The 19,817-nt window shown below is 47.4% G+C and overlaps 7 protein-coding genes and 1 non-coding gene across 8 annotated transcripts; 2 read left to right on the forward strand and 6 right to left on the reverse strand.

Annotated features, from left to right (window-relative positions):
* Positions 1–161: 161 nt before the first annotated feature.
* BT62DRAFT_t158 lies at positions 162–282 on the reverse strand. Its single transcript has one exon. It is a non-coding gene; the product is annotated as a tRNA-Leu (tRNA).
* Positions 283–367: 85 nt separating this feature from the next.
* On the forward strand, positions 368–2,200 carry BT62DRAFT_996801 (uncharacterized protein; the record flags this gene model as incomplete). Its single annotated transcript, XM_043190612.1, has 5 exons — positions 368–511; positions 625–808; positions 861–1,045; positions 1,096–2,054; positions 2,115–2,200. The coding sequence occupies 4 exons, from the start codon at positions 368–370 to the stop codon at positions 2,008–2,010; spliced, it is 1,428 nt and encodes a 475-aa protein (XP_043035536.1). The 3' UTR covers positions 2,011–2,054; positions 2,115–2,200.
* A 1,014-nt stretch (positions 2,201–3,214) lies between these two features.
* On the reverse strand, positions 3,215–3,880 carry BT62DRAFT_1010819 (uncharacterized protein; the record flags this gene model as incomplete). Its single annotated transcript, XM_043177691.1, has 1 exon — positions 3,215–3,880. One exon carries the CDS (start codon positions 3,878–3,880, stop codon positions 3,215–3,217), a length of 666 nt encoding a protein of 221 aa, XP_043035537.1.
* Positions 3,881–12,734: 8,854 nt separating this feature from the next.
* BT62DRAFT_906939 (pheromone receptor) lies at positions 12,735–13,937 on the reverse strand (the record flags this gene model as incomplete). Its single annotated transcript, XM_043183654.1, has 5 exons — positions 12,735–13,177; positions 13,238–13,375; positions 13,430–13,496; positions 13,556–13,668; positions 13,721–13,937. The coding sequence occupies 5 exons, from the start codon at positions 13,935–13,937 to the stop codon at positions 12,735–12,737; spliced, it is 978 nt and encodes a 325-aa protein (XP_043035538.1).
* A 656-nt stretch (positions 13,938–14,593) lies between these two features.
* BT62DRAFT_1010824 (STE3-domain-containing protein) lies at positions 14,594–15,413 on the reverse strand (the record flags this gene model as incomplete). Its single annotated transcript, XM_043177692.1, has 5 exons — positions 14,594–14,648; positions 14,704–14,929; positions 14,980–15,087; positions 15,148–15,322; positions 15,378–15,413. 5 exons carry the CDS (start codon positions 15,411–15,413, stop codon positions 14,594–14,596), a joined length of 600 nt encoding a protein of 199 aa, XP_043035539.1.
* Positions 15,414–15,565: 152 nt separating this feature from the next.
* On the reverse strand, positions 15,566–16,143 carry BT62DRAFT_1010825 (uncharacterized protein; the record flags this gene model as incomplete). The annotated part of the gene is made up of 3 exons (XM_043177693.1): positions 15,566–15,655; positions 15,709–15,930; positions 15,988–16,143. The coding sequence occupies 3 exons, from the start codon at positions 16,141–16,143 to the stop codon at positions 15,566–15,568; spliced, it is 468 nt and encodes a 155-aa protein (XP_043035540.1).
* A 1,426-nt stretch (positions 16,144–17,569) lies between these two features.
* On the forward strand, positions 17,570–17,979 carry BT62DRAFT_453300 (uncharacterized protein). Its single transcript, XM_043180954.1, has one exon. The coding sequence runs from the start codon at positions 17,730–17,732 to the stop codon at positions 17,943–17,945; it is 216 nt and encodes a 71-aa protein (XP_043035541.1). The 5' UTR covers positions 17,570–17,729; the 3' UTR covers positions 17,946–17,979.
* On the reverse strand, positions 17,980–19,571 carry BT62DRAFT_1041226 (uncharacterized protein; the record flags this gene model as incomplete). Its single annotated transcript, XM_043178426.1, has 3 exons — positions 17,980–18,611; positions 18,785–18,917; positions 19,102–19,571. The coding sequence occupies 3 exons, from the start codon at positions 19,569–19,571 to the stop codon at positions 18,441–18,443; spliced, it is 774 nt and encodes a 257-aa protein (XP_043035542.1). The 3' UTR covers positions 17,980–18,440.
* Between the last annotated feature and the right edge of the window lie 246 nt (positions 19,572–19,817).

The following is a 19,817-nucleotide window of genomic DNA, read 5'->3' on the forward strand; positions in this document are numbered from 1 at the left end:
GTAGCATGCCATAGGGTCATTGTGGATCTTTCAGACCTTGGGGCTGAGATTGACGGTGTCCTCAAAGATGAGTCCCCAAGTCTTCCGTATAAGCTCTGTGGTACGTTCGCTAATTGCTAGTAGCCTAACTAAAAGAATCAGGATTAAAAAAAAAAACCAATTGATGAGGATGGGATTCGAACCCACGCCCTTTCGGACCAGATTTACAAAATCAGAAACTAAGTTGGTCCAATAGTACGCACGACCTTAGTCTGGCGCCTTAGACCGCTCGGCCACCTCACCACACTTTCGGAGGCGTGCGTGAAGGTACTGGAGTCTTCTATCTGACGTCCAAAGATTGACAGGGACACAGTCGAGTCTCGCTACGATGACGACAACTCTCCTTGACTTTATGGGTTGTGGATGGATTCTCGACAATGATTGCAAGAAATTGATTTCTCATATTCTGGAAGTCATTGGGAACAGCGACACAGTATATTTCGAGGAGACGACTACCCAGCGATGTTTCGAAGTCCGTTTGAAAATCGACGCCGAGATATCGAAATTAAGAAGCCTTGCAAACACACAACGTCAGCACTGAGTCTATGTTCTATGAATGACATCTCATACTGATTATGCTTCCAGGGTTCCGCAACCCACAACAAAATTATCGTCATGGTCAACAATCACCTTATGCGCTGCTGCTCGATAGCGGGGCTTCTCCTGACCAGCACAATGGCACTTTATGCTTCGATTGGCTCAGGCTCAGGCTGGTATAAGATAGTTGGGACTTCGCTGACAATTATACAAGGCACAGTGGCATATGCTGGTATGTCGACTGTACGAGCTCGTTCTCTGTGTTTGCTCATTCATTCCTGCAGGTGCCAGTGCGTCACAGTGGATATCCAGAGTCACGCGTGCTTCTTATCTTCTGCAAAAGCACTCGTATCTGCTTATTTGGGCTTGGAAGGCCTTATCGCGACTACTAAACACGATCGCATTAGCTCGTGGTGCACTACCTGACAAGTTGCGTACAAGGAAATTCCTTGAATCTTTCCAAGCTTCGGTATGAAAGTCCGCTATCTCTTGGAATATGCAACTGAAGCAAATCTATAGTTTCTGGAGGGAAGGTCTGCATTGACAAAAATTGAACTGAAGCGATCTTCTCCACTGGGGTGTCGTTCGCCGGTTGAAGTGGGACGGAGTATCGATCAGGAGCAAATTAAAGCTGCAGCTGCCAGCTGGAATGACTATCACGCTGTGCATGGCACCTCGTCGATGCCCCCTATCGATATGACTGATCCTTTACCATCTCGAACCTCTCTCCTTGTAACTGAGGTTGCATCCTCTCTTCCATCTATATCTGAGAACCATCTACCACCCACATGGCCTCTAACCAGGGCTGCTAGCAGTGTTTCAGCAATATCTGCTCTTGAGCTTCCTGCTAGGCCCACATCAGAGTCTCCTGAACTCTCCAACTCTCCAACTTCTTTCAGCACTTCGTCGATTACTGGCGATGGTGATGAAAAGGCCCATGCTCTGGTCATTAACCATTCAGCGACTGAGACTGCTTTCAGATGCCCCATGACCATCACTTCATCTCATACTAAACCTCCTAATACTGCAGGGTACATGAAAACTGGTGATACCAGTCGAAAGGGATTGAAGAAGAACACTTCCAATGTCAGCCACACCTTCGTTCCTTCTCACAGGAGTCGTAACAATAGTATTCATCCTCACACCAAAACGACTATAGCTCCTGTTTCTGTATCCTCCGGTGCTGAAGTCTGTACCTCATCTACTCAAGGTGATGTCCAGAAGCAAAAGATGCCCGCTCATCATGATGCAATTTCGACCAGTCGAAAGCGATCCATATATCACTCTCAGGATGTCTACGATGATGGAGAACCTCTGGCTTCTCCCACAGCTGTCACTTCATCGAAGATTCTTGCTGGGTCTTCAAAGGATCACTCCAAGTCGAAAAATGAGGGTCAGTCGGCTGCTGCTCGGGGGAAGACGAAAGACACTTAAATTGCTATCGATTACAAATTGCTAAATATTTACTCTAAAACAAGGTATGCATTTTTCCTTCCTTTGACACCGCAAATTTTCCTGACGAGTCCCTGTTTGTACAGGGATCTCTCGAACGCTGGTTTACCGACTGAGGGTTGCGGATTGACTGTTCCTGTTTTATGCTGAATTCAAATAATATCGTTTTTACTCCCTGAGAGAATGGCCGGGTTTTACGAAAAGAATGTGCTTGTGATGTCCGTTCGCTGAAGTTGCAATCCCCGCAATACTACCGGAGGATATCGGATTTGATATGCAGTGACATGGATGTCAACATGCGTTGCTATGACAGGATATGTTGAATTGTGCCAGATGTCTTGATTTCAAAGTGATTCACATGTGCTGTGCCATTGCCCGGTCGATTCCCATCTTTCATTGATAACTGATAACTTACGTGCGTCACGGCAAACCCATTCTATTCAGGCATTCAGGTATAATCTACGAATCGATATAGAATGGTTCTCTCAGCCTTTCCTCGGTCTTTATTACACCGGAAGCATACACTTTGTGTTCCTGCGAGGAGACCAAATCCTGCCCATCCTCAACAGTTGAATGGAATACTCTGGAAGTCCCTGTGGACCGTGGTCTGGTAATATAACGGAGTATAGCGGCGCGAGGAAAATAAGCTTTCAGCAAATCATCGTGTTGTCCGGACACAGCTAGTATTATATCATCCGGAAAAAATCAACTGTTATGATTGGACTCAATCCTTTACCGGTACCGAATCAAATGAGAACATCAAATTTTGGACGTAATGATGTAAATAGGGAGGTTTAAACAGTTCGCCATGAGCATCAATGCAACGAGGACACCTTTAATCTGCATGGCTGGGACACAGGGTCTTCACCTGTGTGCAACTTGGCCTCGAAGGTAGGAGTTGCCTCCCATAATATTGCACTGAAGGTACAAGGGAAGTCCCCATGACAAATTTTCAAAATCGTATAGCCCGTGCATTTTGATCTTGACTATCAGAGTTTATGCAGAGCATGGGTGGCCGCCGACCTGCCTGGGGTAATCGTACCCATCGGACCTGGTACCCGATCAGGATTCAGGTTATCCATAGACTGGAACAGCCATCCAGCATTCATTAATAAAGAAACATGTAGGAGAAAGTACTGAGAGTTATAGATTGTACATAAACCTCAGTAGGGGGTCCCTACGAAGATTAGCAGGCCCGACCCATGTAATCAGGTCTGACACATAGCTTGCTACCTCTAAGCCCGAGATCGAGTGGATCGCAACTTTTACGCCGGATTCGCATCACATATCGTGACATATTATGAAGGCTCTTGCCAATCTCTTCGCGCTCCTCCTCCACAAGCTCTTTGTGGCTACAGAATTCATGCAAGCGCACGACAATGCCTTCAGCGATGTTGAAACACCGCATGGTACCTTGGCTGTAGCTGCGGAGATCGGATATCAATTGAGGTAAGTCGTCCAGCAGATCCACCCGCATAAATGACGAGCACGGGAAGCACTTCAACATGCGGAGCATTAGCTCATGAATGTAGGATCCTCGTAGTTCGGTCATTAGTGGAGCCTCGGCATTATCGATAGTCGCTTCGAGGAGAGGAAAGACATCCCTAGCGTGTTGAATGTTCAATCGCATGGAAGCATAAAGTTTGGCGTAAAACCATGATTTCCATTCACTGAGTGGTTCATCTCTTAAAATGCATGAATTGAAATCCATGACACTCCACATAAACTTCCATGCTTCGACCAGAGGATGGAGGAAATCAACTGCAGCGTCTCGGAGGGGCTCTAGAACAGCAAACGTGGTTGGTTTTTGTGAAGGAGCGCATATCGCGACTTGGGTTATCAAGTAGTTCATGGTGTGAAAAAAGGACGTCTCCATGACACAGAGAGAGTCGATTGTCTCCTGCATAGAAAGTAAATGGTCCTTGAATGCCCCCTTTGAGAATAAGAAGAATTCTCAATAGATGATTAAAATTTAAAAAGTGAATAATACCTTGAAATCATCTCCAGGGGCAGTTTCCTTTCATTCTTGAGTGATTTGGCCTTTGAGGAGTGGATAGAGACTCACCATGGAAGAGATACAGATGTTTGGCCAATGGATGAAAAGTAAGCAATGGTGGTGCAACTGTAGTTAGTACCGTGGTGAATGACTGAGAGAAATGGTGGTCATTCATGATGTTGGAGGATCTGACTTTTAACTCTCAATCAATTGTTTCTGGGGGTCTGAGTTGATGAACACCAAACTGAAATGATCTGACCCACTGAGCTACCATCCCCTGGTTAAAGTGAGACAGAGTATCAATCAGGAGAAAATTAAAACTGTGGCTACTAGCTGGAATGACTATCACAGCACCTTGTTGATGTTCCCAATCGATACATTGATCTCTACTTGACTGAGGTTGCATTCTCTTTTCCATCTATATCTGAGAACCATCTACTGCCCACACATTTCTCACACACTAAACCTCCTAATTCTTCAGGGTGCATGAAACTGGCAATACCAGTCAAAAGGAATTGAAGGTGAACACTTCCAATGATAGCTTCATCTTCCTTCCTTCTCACAGAAGTGTTCGTAACAATATGAAGATGAATGGGTGGGTATGAGCAAGTTGGTGCTTACATCATGTAAATCCGTGATTATTTGATGTCTGACTCCGATGAAATCAGCAGACTGACACAGACATATTGTACAGAGCTCTTGTGAATCCATTGCGTTCCGTTTTAGCGTAACGATGCCTTTGCGGTTCACATACTTGTCTAACTAACACGCATTTCGGATATGGATGGCATGTGCTTGGGCCGTGGTGTACGCGCCTAATCGAGTGAGCGTGGAAATTGAGCCTGGTTTCTGTCAGCAGCACACAATTATCGGAACGCAGTACAAAACTTTGGATTTCTCTGTGTTTCTGGTAATACAGCGGTGCGAGAAGACAATAGAGAACAAAAGAAGGTAGAGTGAAAGAAAGGCAGTCGAATGGATGAGAGAGTATGGGGTTATCACGCGGAGAAAAGAAAACTAACACGGGCACACTGTCCTAGGACGAATCAGTGGTGGTGACATTGGAGTGGAGGATGACGTACGATAACTCTGGGAGATGCAGCAGAATTTGAAGGGGCCGGAAGTAAACGAATCAGGCGATAAGGCAGAAACTCCCGTAATCGTCGACGGGGCAGTCAACGTCAACGGATACGCCTATAGCGGGGCATTGGCAGGCCCTTCGCTCTGTGTCTAACTCTGTGATCCTATGCACAGACACACCCACCTCCCTCCGCACGCCATCCCCTTCCTATGCACTCCCTCCTCTCCTCTCCGCGCATGACCCGGCTCGCTCATCTTGGCTTATCTCCCACCACCATCTTATCGATGACGCATAGACCTAAATGATGGTGTCAGCAAGGACCACGGAATCTGGAGATATCGCGTGCGCTGCACCAATTTGCCGAGGGTGCCTGAGCCTTAATGGTCGTCACTCGTGCGCACAGCTCCAAAATCTCGCAGATGTTGCAATCTTGAGCAATATCGTGGACCAATCCTTTCTTCCTTCAAGCCCTCTCTCGAGTCGAATTTCACTGGAGCGCGCATGCAGTGCTGGCCTTCGATTGAGGGTCAACTTGACGAACATAATCTCAAGAAATTACCGACGCAACGCATTTGAGGCAGATCCTTGAAGAGCGGGGTTAAATGTAAGGCTCGGCTAACTTCAATAGGGATACTTCATCTATAGACTGTTACTGTTATCAGATAAAAACATAAGGGAATACTTACAGTAACCATCCTGAGCACTGAAGACGGAATTGGATGTAGATACTGGGGGCTGAATGTCGCCAACGGGCAGTCCCGCATTCTGATATCAATTTCAGTATGAGTGCTGCTCGGGTGCCCGTCTAGTCCCCAGCGCCCGCGTTACACAACGTGAACACAAACTCGGCCTTTGCAATACCTGACTGCCATGGCCCGTAGCCCGAGATATTCATCATGGAAAGCGCGAGAGGCAGGGTAAAGAAAGATTTACAAAGTTTGGTTATTTGTTCACCATCGTGCAACGAGGAAGGCGACGAGCTTCTCGGCGTCGTTATTGTCGTGACCTTTGAATTTTGAAGTCTTGGGATCCTTGCTATCATTGTTGCAAGGTATTTCTCACCGCCAATCGTCAGAACGCAGTACAATTTTGAATTTCTCTTCAAGTCCCCGTGTTTCTGGTAATACAGCGAGGCATAAGCGATGTAAGAAAAACGAATTGAATAAATGGAGGGTGAAAAAATTGACACCGAAGGTTGGATATAAAGTAGAAGAAAAGAAAGGCGGTTGAACAAGAGAGTCAACAGGTGAGGATCTATTGACAGAAGAATATATGTGAGTATCTCAGTCGGGCACAACGTGGGTAAAGCGACTGAGGCATACAGATAGGAACGGCTGGACTATATAGGTGATCGGGAAACGACAGGAGGTGTAAGTATATATAAGGCAAATAGAGCGAGTGATCAAAAGTAAGATAAGATGAAACGTACGGATATCCTCCAACACTCCCCCATATCCGTTCAATCTACTGGGATAACATTGAGCATCTCGAGGTAACCATTGTGCATATCACGAGGCAAGGGCTTGGTGAACATATCTGCAGGGTTTGCGTTCCCTCAAACAAACTCGACACGTAATTCACCGTCCTTCACGAGCTCCCTAATGAAATGCTCTCGAATGCGGATATGCTTGACTTTCTGATGGGACCATGTGTTTGTTGTTAATGCTACAGCACCCTGGTTGTCACCGTACAATACACCGGGGCGAGGCTGAGGTAGTTGGACCTCATCCATCCAAGACAATATCCACATCATCTGTTGCGCCGCACAAGTAAGGGAAATGTATTCAGCCTCGACAGTGGACAGGGCGACGGTAGCCTGACGCTTTGAGCTCCAGCAAATCGGACCACCCGCCATGGTGAAGACGTAGCCAGACGTCGAACGAGTTGTGTCCCTACAACCTCCATAGTCCGCATCTACAAATCCAACAGGTGTTAACGGCTGCTCACACGAGAAGGAGATACCAAGGTCCATTGTCTCCTTTATATACCCAAGGACATGTATTAATGCTTTCCAGTGCTCTATTCCTGGGTTAGACTGGAAGCGAGCGAGCAGGCTCACAGGAAAGCACAAGTCGGGACGAGTTGCAAGCTGTCCCCACATAACGCGGCCTAGCAGTCGTCGGTATGGGAATCTTTCCATAGCATCCTTCTCTGCTTGGGTATTCGGAGACTGTGACATGTCGAGTACGATTCCAACAGGTAGGGGGGTGGTCCGTGATCGTACGTATCCAAGGTTGAAGTCCAAAAATACATTCTCCCAATATGGACGCTGCGAGAAGGTGATGGTGCCAGCCTCAAGGTCTTGTTCAATCTTCATCCCCAGAAAATAATGGTTCTCCCCCATATTGGTGAGCTCCCATTTCTCCTCTAATTCCTTCTTCCGTCGGCTCGCCTCCTCTGTAGTCGACGATGCTCCCCACACATCGTCAGTGTAAGTGTCTGTGATGGTATACTCATCTCCAGGCTTGCCAATGGTGCGTACACATGGGTCTGCCTTCGATGCACGGTATCCAAGGTCTTCATAGGTTTTCTCAAGCATCTCGAACCAATCATGGCCACCCTGCATAGTCCCATAAATAGTATGGACAAGTTTGCACACCTTATCCTCTTGTCCTTTGACTATGTACCCTGGGGGCTGACACATATAGATGTCTTCTTTTGTCTCACTATTCAAGTATGCCGAAACGAAGTCCACTTGCCATAAGACAAGATCGAGCTTTGCGGCAACAGCAGCCAACATCCGTACAGATTCGAGACGGGTCACCGCAGCCCAAGTGTCATTATAGTCGAGTCCATACTGTTGAGTATAGCCCTTCCCAACGAGCCTCGCCTTGTCTCTGATCCAGTTACCATCGCCATCCCATTTCATACTATAGACCCATTTACAATCCATCACGTTCACACCTACCGGTCTGTCGACTAGATCCCATGTATGCTTCATCATATGCATTTGGTATTCCACATCCATAGCTGCCTTCCATCGCTCTTCATCAACACGCAGTGCATCTTGATGATTTCGTGGGATATATGGGTCAGGTGGATTACCAGAAGCCATTGAAGCATGTGGCTGTTTGCTGTTGGTTGCCCAGTCATTTCTGCTTGCATGGGCCTCAGCCTCTCGTTGCTTTGACATCAGAGATTCGGCAGCATCAGCACTGGGACGCATTAAGCGCGTTGATCGGCGAAGAGTTGGTTCTGTGGGAGCATCTGGCATTTGCTCGGTTGGCTCGGTTGGCATAGGCATCTCGGTATGAGTAGAAGTGGTGAGTGCAGGTTCGTCCTCCATCTCTCCCATACTCACACTTCGGTGTGCTGGTCCTTCATCAAAGATGATATCACAAGACACGAACACACGTCCCGATTGATCAAGTACATAGTAATTGGACCCTGAGTATCCCAGAAAGGTGCATTTCTTTGATCGATCATCGAGTTTGCTTCCGCCATCTACCAAAACCCCACCAGCTATAGGTTTCTTTGCTCAGCAAGTGGATCTGAACACTCGTAAAAATCCCACGTTCTGTCGTCACTTCGAGAAACCCTCTGCTGGTACCACTCCAGGATGGTGACTCGAAGGAACAAGGTTTCGCGTGAAGATTAACATAGAGGCAGCCTCAGCCCAGTAGCGGTCGGCAAGGCCAAAGTCACTTAGTAGAGCTCTTGTATCCTCCATGGTGGTGCGTAGGGCACATTCAGCTAATCCATTCTGGGCTGATGAGTGGGGTGCGGTTAATTCCAGGATGATCCCATGCTCCTCACAATATTATTTCCACTTTACCCCTGCAAAAGCACGATCAGCACATATACGCTTAAGCTTTCGGCCAGTCTGGGTCTCAGCCATGTGCCTGTATCTGTCAAAAGCAGCCACAGTAGTGTCATCTGCTTTGTCTGCCAGGAATTCCCCCGCCTTGAACGATGTACCACTATTGACGAATATCATCATATAAGTCTTTCCACTCAGTGATGCCGTTTGAGACAGTCCCCACATATCTGTTGCAACAAGCTTCAGTGGGTCGATGTTGGGATCGGTGGGCTCATCGAAGGGACGGTGAGCATGTCTCGCTAGAATACAGTCCTCACAGCATCCCTGAATAGGCTCTGAGGTAATTTCCAAGCCATCCACCAGCCTTTTTGATGCCATCTCCTCGATTTTTGCAGGGCTCATGTGGACAAAACGGCGGTGCTAAGTACTCAGCGAAGTGGGAGATGTGTGGGATGCCATAGCTTGGAGGCTAGGTGCAGCATCCAGCACATACATGCCATCCAAGCCTCACCCAGCAAAGATCTCTTTATCAGACTTATCCTGAACAACTGCACGGCCATCAGAGAACACAGTTGACAACCCAGCCTTGTCTAAGGCGCTTACGGAGATGAGATTTGCGGCGAGTGAAGGTGAATGCAAGGCATTTTTGAAGGTGAGCTTAACATCTCTTCCATTCAGTCTGAAGATCTTTGTTGCTGTACCCTGGCCCAGAATCTCGAACGTTCCCTTTCCCTCAACTGCAGATGAGCCAGTACGGAAAGCTACTGGCATATACTCTGTGAAGTCATCACGATTCCTGAAGAAGTAGTCGCTCGCGCCAGAATCCATGAAGGTTAGAGTGATGGCTGGGGTACGGCCTTCAAATGTAGTCGTGACAAAGGCTGTTGTAGCAGGGTCAGCCTTGTATATAAAGTGTCCTACATTCTCAATGTTAGCCTTACTAGTGTCTATACTCTTGACAGAAGGTATCTCATCATCTCCAGCAACATCTTCATCATCAGAGTCATCGACGTCAGTGAGAGGAGGCATTTCGAGGTCTGTCTCTTCTTCAACCTTTGACATCAATATAGTGCTGCTCTCTGTTTTATCCCAGCACCAGAAGGAATGGGTACCATTCCACTCATATATCCTCTCGCCAGTGCTGCCATCCTCAATTACAATGCCATCATCATCACGATCGGCTTCCACTGTAGTAGCACACACAGCAAGTACAAAATGCCTCATAGTATCAGCCGTGGTGTTCGAGATTGCCTGGTTTGCACGGCGAGGTCAGCCGAAGTTGGCAGGGAATTGTCTCTCCTTTCCCTCTCCTGGCCAATAACAATTCTTGGTGGTGTGCCTAGTCTTATCACGGGTCTTGCAATCTGGATTGCGACATCCACGTACCACGACAGAGGTTCTGACTCCAGCCGCAAGTGCTTGGGAGTTGGCAGGACCTTTACTCGCTGCACGAAGCGTGGTGGCATGGGTTTGGAGATGGGAAAACACATCAGAGGACATTGGCATGCCGTATAAACTTGGGAGGATAGGCATCCAGTGATCAGTCGGGATTATCGAGCGAATAATTATTCCCTTGAACTTCTGATCACTCAATGCTGTGGTTCGGAGGTCATTCACAGCTCGTCGTTTCGTGCGCAGGTCAGCGACGTGGATATTGATGTCACTGTTCCTGTCAAACTTCGCCGTATTCAGCAATGCCTCAGCCTCGGAAAGGGCTATATCTGTTTTCTTTGCATGTTCCGCAGCAACAGAGTCCCAGCATTCCTTTGCCGTTCCATCAGTCTTGACCCCTAGACCAATAGGGTCGAGAACGTTGAGGACGATGTTCGAGTGGGCGAGCTGATCACGAAAGACCCACTCGTCATACGAGGGAGAGGATGAGTATATGGGAGTAGGGTCTGGTGGGAGGGGTGTGGTAGTAGTCATGGCTGTGGTAGTGGTGGTGGGGATGGCAGGACAGACAGTAGTTCCTGCAATGTATCCCCATAGGCCTTTTCCCTTCAGTAACTCAGTAAGTTGGAGTTTCCATGAGGCGTAGTTCTTTCCATTGAAATGGCTACTCGTGTCAGGGAGGATAGTGACTCCCGACATCGACAACATCATTTAGGGGTGTGGTGTAAAGTGGTGAGAGTAGTGGTATGGTATAAATTCAAGCGGTAAGTTGAGTCGAAATTCCGTTGCATATTCTTCTTGACTGAGTAGTTATAGGCAACAGAGCCCATAACCTATTGACAGAAGAATATATGTGAGTATCTACGAACGAGTGTAAGTATCATAGTCATAAGCACAGTAGGGATATACATACCTCAGTCGGGCACAACATGGGTGAAGTGACTGAGGCATACAGATAGGAATGGCTGGACTATATAGGTGATCGGGAAACGACAGGAGGTGTAAGTATATATAAGGCAAATAGAGTGAGTGATCAAAAGTAAGATAAGATGAAACGTATGGATATCCTCCAACAGGATCAGGGTGGGCTATCACATGGAATAAAGAGACAAAGAGCGCACGCTATCAAAGTGCTTAAAATCCATCAGCGGTAGTGCCATCAGGATAAGGGTCGACGTACAATAATGCTGAGAGAAGTACAGTTTTAAGTAAAGACAATAGGCTCCATTGAGAATGGGTTCTCTACAAGAGAAAACAGTAAGAAGAGGCAGATTGACAGAGAAACCGAAGATGCACAAGAAATCGAAAGCCTCAAGGCATAAGTTATTTAGGCTCTACCAGATTAGGAGCAATGACAAGCCTGGAGGAGCACTGCTCGGCACTTCGTGGTGTGTTACAAAAAAATAGACCAACCTCTATCTCCCGACTTATGCAATAACACAGAAAGCAATGGGGTTACCAGAATCATAGTGTTCCATGTTGATTGGTACTGGGACAAGTTCTTCGATGCTGACCATGGCAGTACACACATGGAGATCGAGGGAAGGCTCGAGTTCGGTGTCGACGGAGAGGCTGATGAAGGTATCCATGGAGTGCTAATGGTAGTGAAGGGGATGCGACATATTGCGCTGAGTTGGTGGTTTAGCTAATGTTAGGGCATCTTAGAGTTACCGCATTATTAATTATTGGGATTTCTTGTAAGGATTTAATGCACCAAATCAGTTAAATGCTTAAGGTGATTTTACAACAGGGTCCGTACCCTTTGTAGATGCTCAAGACGCTGAAAATATTGCAATATTTTGGTGATCCGCTCAACCTGGAAAGGTAAATTCCTCCTTCTTTGGATCATTTTGTCCTGAATATCACATCAACAAGCCGTTCCAGCTTTCGGACTTACGGGAACCAAGTATCAATAAAATAGGGATGTCACATCGGGACATAAAATCTACTGGGACCATTATTTGTCACCAAATCCTCACGGTAAGTTATCCATTAACTTGCGGAACTCGTTACGAAACTCTATTTATTTCTTTGGCGACATCGCATCGCGTACATTTCGTTTCATGGCAAGTCTTTGTTGCAAAGTAAAGTATGTAAAAGATAAAAGATACATTGAAGACGGAGTTGATACAGTAAATAAGTGCTTATCATATAGCATGGTACTGATTTTCCAGATTGCCAGTAGGTTCGGGTTTCTCGTCAAAATCTTTCTCCTCCTTATTAAAGTAAGGAAATTGCGGCGACTGCTGCACAGTCGAAGATTCAGATGTCGAGATTGTGTCATCCACCGTCATAGTGGTAGATGGAGAAGTAGGTGTTGGGGGTGCCTTGATATCTTGAAGAGGTGTACAGTCTGTAGCGAGCGAACTGGAAGGGGAGTATTCTGGCAACGATAAAGCAAATTTTCGCGGGGGCTTCGGCTTTTGTTGACTACCACTTCGGTCAGTTAACAATTGACATTGGAAGGGGGGGGGGACTTACGAAGGATCCTTCTGGGGAGGCAGGGGCGGTTGTTGGTACCCAAGTCGTTTAAGGGCGGCATTGAATAGAGCACGATGGTGCTTCCTCGCCTCGTGTACAAATCCGAAAAAGCAAAAAAACACCAAGGGACATAGGACAGTTATCCATCGTGAAGTCTCGTAAGACGCCACAAGCATTTCGTTCGATCGCCAGATCAGTGCAGGTACTTGAACGATGCGTGAATATTGATAGTGCGTATCCGACCAGCTCCTCCATGGCTCAATCGGCTCTGAAGTCGCACAAAGGCAGAGCACCGCTATCGCCAGTGGCGTCGTACAGCATATTTCCGTCGTGGCTAAAGCCATGAGTCGAAAGTATCGGCTGATGGTTAGAGATTGGTTGGAAGACAGGAATTGGCTGAATTCTAGGCGGCGGCGATGGAAGGCGCGAAGTGTAAGGACTGGTGAAGGCAATTGGCGATTAATTTCGCGGAAAGCAAACGTATGTGAAAGAAACTTACCACAGTAAAACGCTGATATCAGTCCGATGATGATGGGCCACATGAAGTTAATGAAATAAGAGAGCAATGTGTTGTAGATGGCAGGAGCACAGCCGATATTTTCATAAATGTTGAAACGATGGCCTTGTACAACGTATTCTATGTAGGACATGAGTTTCAGCCTGACTAGTACGCGTATGAGACGATACGAACGCAGAGTAATAAAGCACAAAGGAAAAAGGAGGCAAATAAGGCTGTCGACGAGAACAGCGCGTCGTTTCTGGATACAACACGCCAATGTCAGCACATTGCATTACGACAATGGTTGTAGTGACGAACCTCAGCGGGCGTCACTGACGCCGCCTGCACACTCGCGATTTGGTAGAGCCGTCTTTGAATACACATACAGGACGCAGGTACAGCAACAGAGGCACCAATCTGAATTCGAATGGCTGCAGCAAGCGTCAAAGACAGTATAGGTGGCAAGGAATGAAAAGCCCGTACAAATTTCGCACCACCATGGTGCCCAGTTGGTAACATTGTCGGCCCACACGATCGAGTTTACGAATTGATTGAGACTTGCGAGGGAGGCCCATATCATGAAATAGCATGTTCCAGAGTTCCACGCTGCTAGATGCCATTGAAGGGGAATGAGGGGGAGAATAAACCCAAAGAATGCGAAGATAGGAAAGAGTGGGTAGGTGGGGTCCGAGGACCGCATGACGGATATCGCACGAAGTCGGAGTCAAAAGAAGGAGGGAAAGATCTTGAACGTCGCGCGAGGGACTTGTATATCGCAAGAGCAGGGACATGACCATTTTCTTCTCCTCTTTTATAAAGGACCCCATTGTCAGTGTACAAAAGATAATGCGGAGTTTGAATGTCCAGTTAAGTTAGAAAGGACTGCTTCTCCATTTGATACGCCCATTGTTCCTTCCCTTCCTCGTTGTAGTCAACGGGTTAGATCATCCTGGCAGCACTGAGTATGTGAAATACGTCTGTCTTGAAATTCCTGGTTCGCGAAACCAAAATCGATAATCTCAGACTTTCCTTTGCAAAAAACACTAGCAAAAGTAGTGATCTCAGGGTCGACGGTAAATCTTGGATCGTTCGATCTCGATCAGGGCTCGTATGTATTGCTATCTTCACAGAAATCCATACGACACCGGCGAACGATATATCACAGCCTCGTACTTGGGAACCATCGTCGTTCAGACGGCATGATTATCTTCTATCTGAATTTGAAAGATGCTTCACTTTCTCCTCGCGGACGCATACGCCACAACTGAATAAGGTATATCCGAAATTCAGGGATTGGAAGAAGAACTACCGTCCCTGAAATGTCAGACAAAGTAGAATAGACCTGCGCATCAGATCTCAGAGGACTCTACTCCCGCAGAAATAATTCATATCGAGGTCTTCTCTATTCGACCTTGACCGAAGGGACACAGTAGCCTCAAAATCCTTTCAGAAGAAGGAAAACATACTCTTGGTTGGGCCACAAAAGTGGGGACTGAAGGGCGAACCGATCACAGCACATCAACACTAGATGGAGAACATTCCGGAGGGCCTCCCCAAATACGTCCCAAAATATTTGCACGAGCGCCATGGACATAAGTCGGAAGTATCGCGAGGGTGTTAGTGCCGAGTTTGAGTTTCGAAGATGTCTCGCAAACGTGATGCGTCGTATTATGAAGTGGTGCAATGCGAAGCCTATGAAAGAAAAGTGAGATACGCAGGTGATACCGGAGTAGGTGGCGTACTAGCAAAGGAAAAGAACGATGATGGTACCCAAATGAGAAAGACCGGGGACAATGATACGTAGGTATTTAGTCTGCAACCGAAATCTTCCACAGTGTCGAAGAGGTGGCCTTGAACGATGTATTAGAAAATCAATCATGGGCGACGATAGTGGGCATCGAAGAACGCACGAAGTGTCATGTAGATGGTGGGTACGCCAAAGCAGAGAAGGGCGTCAATGATCTTTCGCCGGCGTTTGTCTTTGACACTAGTACTAACTTGGCGAACTGAAGAGATCCTTTCAAGCTGGACACAAAGACAGAACAGAGATGCAGGAAGAGCAACGGTGGCCGATGATCTTTGTGGCTATATAACATCACCGCGTAAGTACCGTTGATGGAAGGAGGTTCATCGCACTTACCGATGTCGCACCACACTGGAGTAACGATGCGGACATTCCCGTTCCATATGATAGCATTCACCCCATTAATGACATTTGCAGTGAATAACCACAAAGAAATTGAGACTGTAGGTACCGTCCCGGCTCGCCAGTGCCAGGGAAGGGGCATGAGCACAAGCAACGCGAATAGGAAAGACACGATAGGAAGCTCAAGATGCATCGTCGTGGTAGAAAGGAAGATGATGAAAGAAGAATAGATGCGAAAACGCATCGAACATCATTTCAGGGATAGTGATTAACTGAAAGGTATCGATCGACAAATTGAAAAGGGAAAACAATGAAGAAACGCGACAATGGGCGGAGTCTGAATTCTTCGCGTGTAACGGCCTCGAGCTCCACGTCCGTAGCTCCTCTGAGGAGAGCTCTCCCGAATTTTCGAAGAGAGCTTTTGCAATAGCTTTCCCAGTCTTCGCCTGGTAGCCAGGTCGGTACCCACAGAGATTAGAGAGTATTTTCCAGGTTTGCTAGCGGAGGACGAAGGCGGGATACACTGATTGCGTTTGGAGGACCTCACCTGTCAGTTTGCTCGGGACATCGTCATCTTGTGTCTTTCCAACCCTCGATTACCTACTGATGGAGAATTCTCATATTCGGCTTCATGGTCGGGCGGGCTCCCTGAGTCAGCGTATTCGCTGTGGCTCTGTGATTCAGACTTCGAGTCGCCCATCGCATCCAAAAGGTCTGTCTGCTCGGATGGGTCTGTATCGTCGGTGTTCGTTGCAGGCATGGGCGGGACGGAATGGCAGAGGTTGGAGCCGGATTCAACAGAAAACATTCAGAAGAATTATTTGTGCTTCCGAATCCGTTTTCTGGAATTCGATGAAGGTATTGTCACCATTGATACCGGGATCTTCGTAGGTGGTTCTCGCAATCAAGTCCGAATTATCTTTGCGAGATGCTGTTTAATGCTGCACTCACCCTCGGTTGTCGGAATCTATGTATGATCGTATGTCGCATTGTTTACTGAACAAAGAATGAGCTGAAGCTCATAGGTGGTACACTCTCAGCATCACGAACGCCGCTGCGTGCTGGACCATGGAATCCACTCGACTCTGGCGCTTCAGACCAATATCCTTTCTTTATCCTGCACAGATTCCAGACATTGTCATCGGAATCTTCGCTGATGGAGCTCACAATCAGGTCTGTGTTCGGTATGAGTTATGAATTAAACTTATGATACAACAGGACGTGGATGAGATTGTGGTGTCTAGAAGCGGCTTTTTCGATTGAACGTTCTCCTCAATCTCACCATTCTTGCGCTTCTCACTGAGTCCTTCCTCCCGCGTTTTATCCTTTGCTTTGGATATAGTGGACTGTTCGGCAAGCGGCCGTCGTATCTAAACTTCCACGGAATTTTCTCTTTGATACATCGTGCACACTGGTGGATTTTCATCGGTATCTCGCCTCGTGGAAAATGGAGGATGGATCCACTGGTGCAGGACACAGGACAGATTTCATTCCCTATGCGCTTATATCCGCATTTTCGACTCTCCAGCGCCGACGATCTCCTTGCTTTTTGATAGTTGCACCGTATTAAATAGGATCGAGCAGAAGCATCAGGTGGACGTATTCGCCTTTGTTCATATCGAGGCCGACGATTTCATGTTCACGTTCGTTGCCTTCACTGAGGAGAGACCAGCCAAAGTCATGAAGGATCCTGGACTTGCACGCGGGCCATGCTCTCTGACAATGCCAGACCACTTAGCCCCCTTAAGTGTCAGATGCAGCGAAGATGGATCAAAATTATGGAACGCACCTCCACTGTTGTGAAACGAGGACGCCCGAACTACCATTGGCTATTCTCTTCTCTCTGCTGATACATTCGTCATCTGTTGATTCATCCGCGTCGCTGAGAGGAGAGAGGGTTTCTGTGTCAGTCACTACCTCCGATCCGCGTTTCTTGTTTCGAAGGCTGTAGAAGAAGGAAGATGAGCAGAAACGAGGTTGTGCATCGGGCTCTATGTCATTGGAGCTCTCAGAAACCATAATGATAGGTATGTTTGTGAAGTTGAAGTGTGGTCCAGAAAGTATATTTGCCGGAAGTTGAATGCGAGTGGAGAACATGATCCCGGTGGTGATGTTTGGATTGGAAAGTCCATGCAATGTGAACTGTATAGTGACATGTAGGTTTCCGAGTAATTCTGTGTTTGCGTCATGCTGAAGTGGGAACTGTTGAAACCATTTAGGGATTGAAAATTAACCCTCCCGAGCTGTGATGCCAATTTTCTCGGATTTAACAGGTCCTTCTGCGCCAGCCTCGGGGTCTGACAAATTCATTCAGCATCTGCGCTGCCGGACAAAGTCACAGAAAAGATGAATAATAAAGCTAGTATGATCCTATTACTTTGGAACTCTCACTTGGCTTTGCTCTTCCTTCGAATTAGTATCCTTTCCATAGCCCGCGCGGGTCCTTTGTGTGCCCTTGCTGATCCAGCTTCAGGCACATCAACTTGTGCACGCAGAGCCAATACTTCTTCTTCCAATGCCAAAATTCATCTTCTGCAAAGCTCGCCGACTTTCTCTCTCTAAATTAAGCCGGTGCTGTAAAGTCATCACCTCTTTTCCTAAGGTGGTGCCAATTTTCCAAAGGTTTCTGAGTTAATTGGAGAGTGGACGGTTCGGGGGTTGAGTACGAGCGATTCGGGCCAGGCTCGTGAATGATCTGATCTGATCACGTTGGACTGACGCTCCTTTGATAGCGGACGCGAAGAAGAGGTGTTTTGGGCTAGCGTTGTCGACGAGAGTCTTCGTTTCCGTGTAACGATACCTTCGCAATGGGCAAACTGCACGGCTCATAAACGGTGGCATTCACTGCCGTTCAGGTGTTGGCTGCTTATATAAGTGCAGTCGATTTTTAATTCGATGCACCGTCGGCACCGCAAGAGTCTTTTGGTCAGCTGATGGAATCTCAATTAGACGGAATCGCGCACTCACACCCAGGTCCCGCTTGACGCATTCCAAGCCCCAATTTTCCAAGTCGGTATTACTGACAAGCCAGTTCCTTGCACGTTTGGTTGGTTGGGTTCAGTAGTCTGTGTTGTCAATGGCCAGCACGAGGTGCGCGTATTCGCCTTTGCTCATGAGAAGCTGGACAGCTTCGAGTTCAGTCTCGGTTGCTACTTTGAGAAGGGCCCTGCCGAGGTGTCGGAGAGAACGATTCATGTATTGGCGCCAATCTTCGCTGAGTAGTCGGGGCTAGAACCCACAGTGAGCAGAGAGCTTTCGCCAGGTTTTCTGGGAAAGACAGAGTGAGTTACGGGAGGAATGCATTCACACCGGCTGTGGTGTACCTATCGGTTCGTGCGAGATCGTCTGTTCGGTTTAGTTATGTCTTGAGAAATAATGATTTCAGGGCTCGGTTCAGGCACATCTTCGGACCCCCCGATATCAGAGTTGGACTCTAAGTCTATATCGTTGACCGCCGGCGCCAGCTTGAAAAACAGTGCAGCCAGATTGGGGACCGTTGCTGCCGGAGCATTCCATGAAGCCGGAGGAAAGGCGCTGAGAAGAACGTTGGTAGTGGTCTTATGGGCGTTCTTGATAAATTTCCATATGAAGGTATGGAAGCAATCCCTTCATGTGCGCCAATTTTACTCCACTCCGTTGAATCATTTTAGCAGGATCAAATCAGACATACAGAACACATGTTTCAAGAAGTGATATAAAAATTCCGCTCCCAACCTACTGAGCACCTATCTCGTCAAAACCAGCCATAATTTCGTTGGCAGCTTTAATCATATTCGCCAGAAATTTTCTCTTTATGCCTTCTAACGCCTTTTTCGTGGCAGTCAGCCGCTTCTCGAGCCATGCGTTCCTAGCTTTCAATGTTTCTATTTCCGCCCCGAGCTGTACATTTTGTGCCTCGAAATTCGCGCTCCCCTGCTTTGAGGCTTGCACCTCCCCTTGATATACCCTGAGGAGTGATGCCGATCTCTCTCCTTCCTTTTCGAGTTCTTGGATGCGCACTTCATATCCCTTCGCCTCTTTGATCCACAACTCACTGATGAGGGCAGGTACGGACCTGGAGGATTGAGATTCCGTGCTAGTGGAGGGTATGCATGGCGTTAAGGGTGAGGAATAAGGAAAATCACCGAAGCAGATGACGTCCCGAGTGCTTGACCTATGCTTCTTGTAGGAGGCCGTGGTCAGCGCCATTTCGCCTTGGTTCTTTCGTTTCCTAGACGAGGCTGTGTTTGCCCTATGATCTATGAAATTGGTCTGTTTCGTAACTGGACGTTTGCGATTCGGTGTCTTGCCGTCGCATCGTGAAAATTTCACGGAACAGAGCCGACAAGCTGCGTTGTTCGGTCGGTGGCTGTTTGTGAATATGCACGGTATTCCCGTGTTGGTGCATCGTTGACACTAGAAGACGCCAAACTGTGAGAAAGGTCATCGATGTTC

Source organism: Guyanagaster necrorhizus, assembly GCF_019112545.1.
Source record: "Guyanagaster necrorhizus MCA 3950 unplaced genomic scaffold BT62scaffold_32, whole genome shotgun sequence".
Lineage (NCBI taxonomy): Eukaryota > Fungi > Basidiomycota > Agaricomycetes > Agaricales > Physalacriaceae > Guyanagaster > Guyanagaster necrorhizus.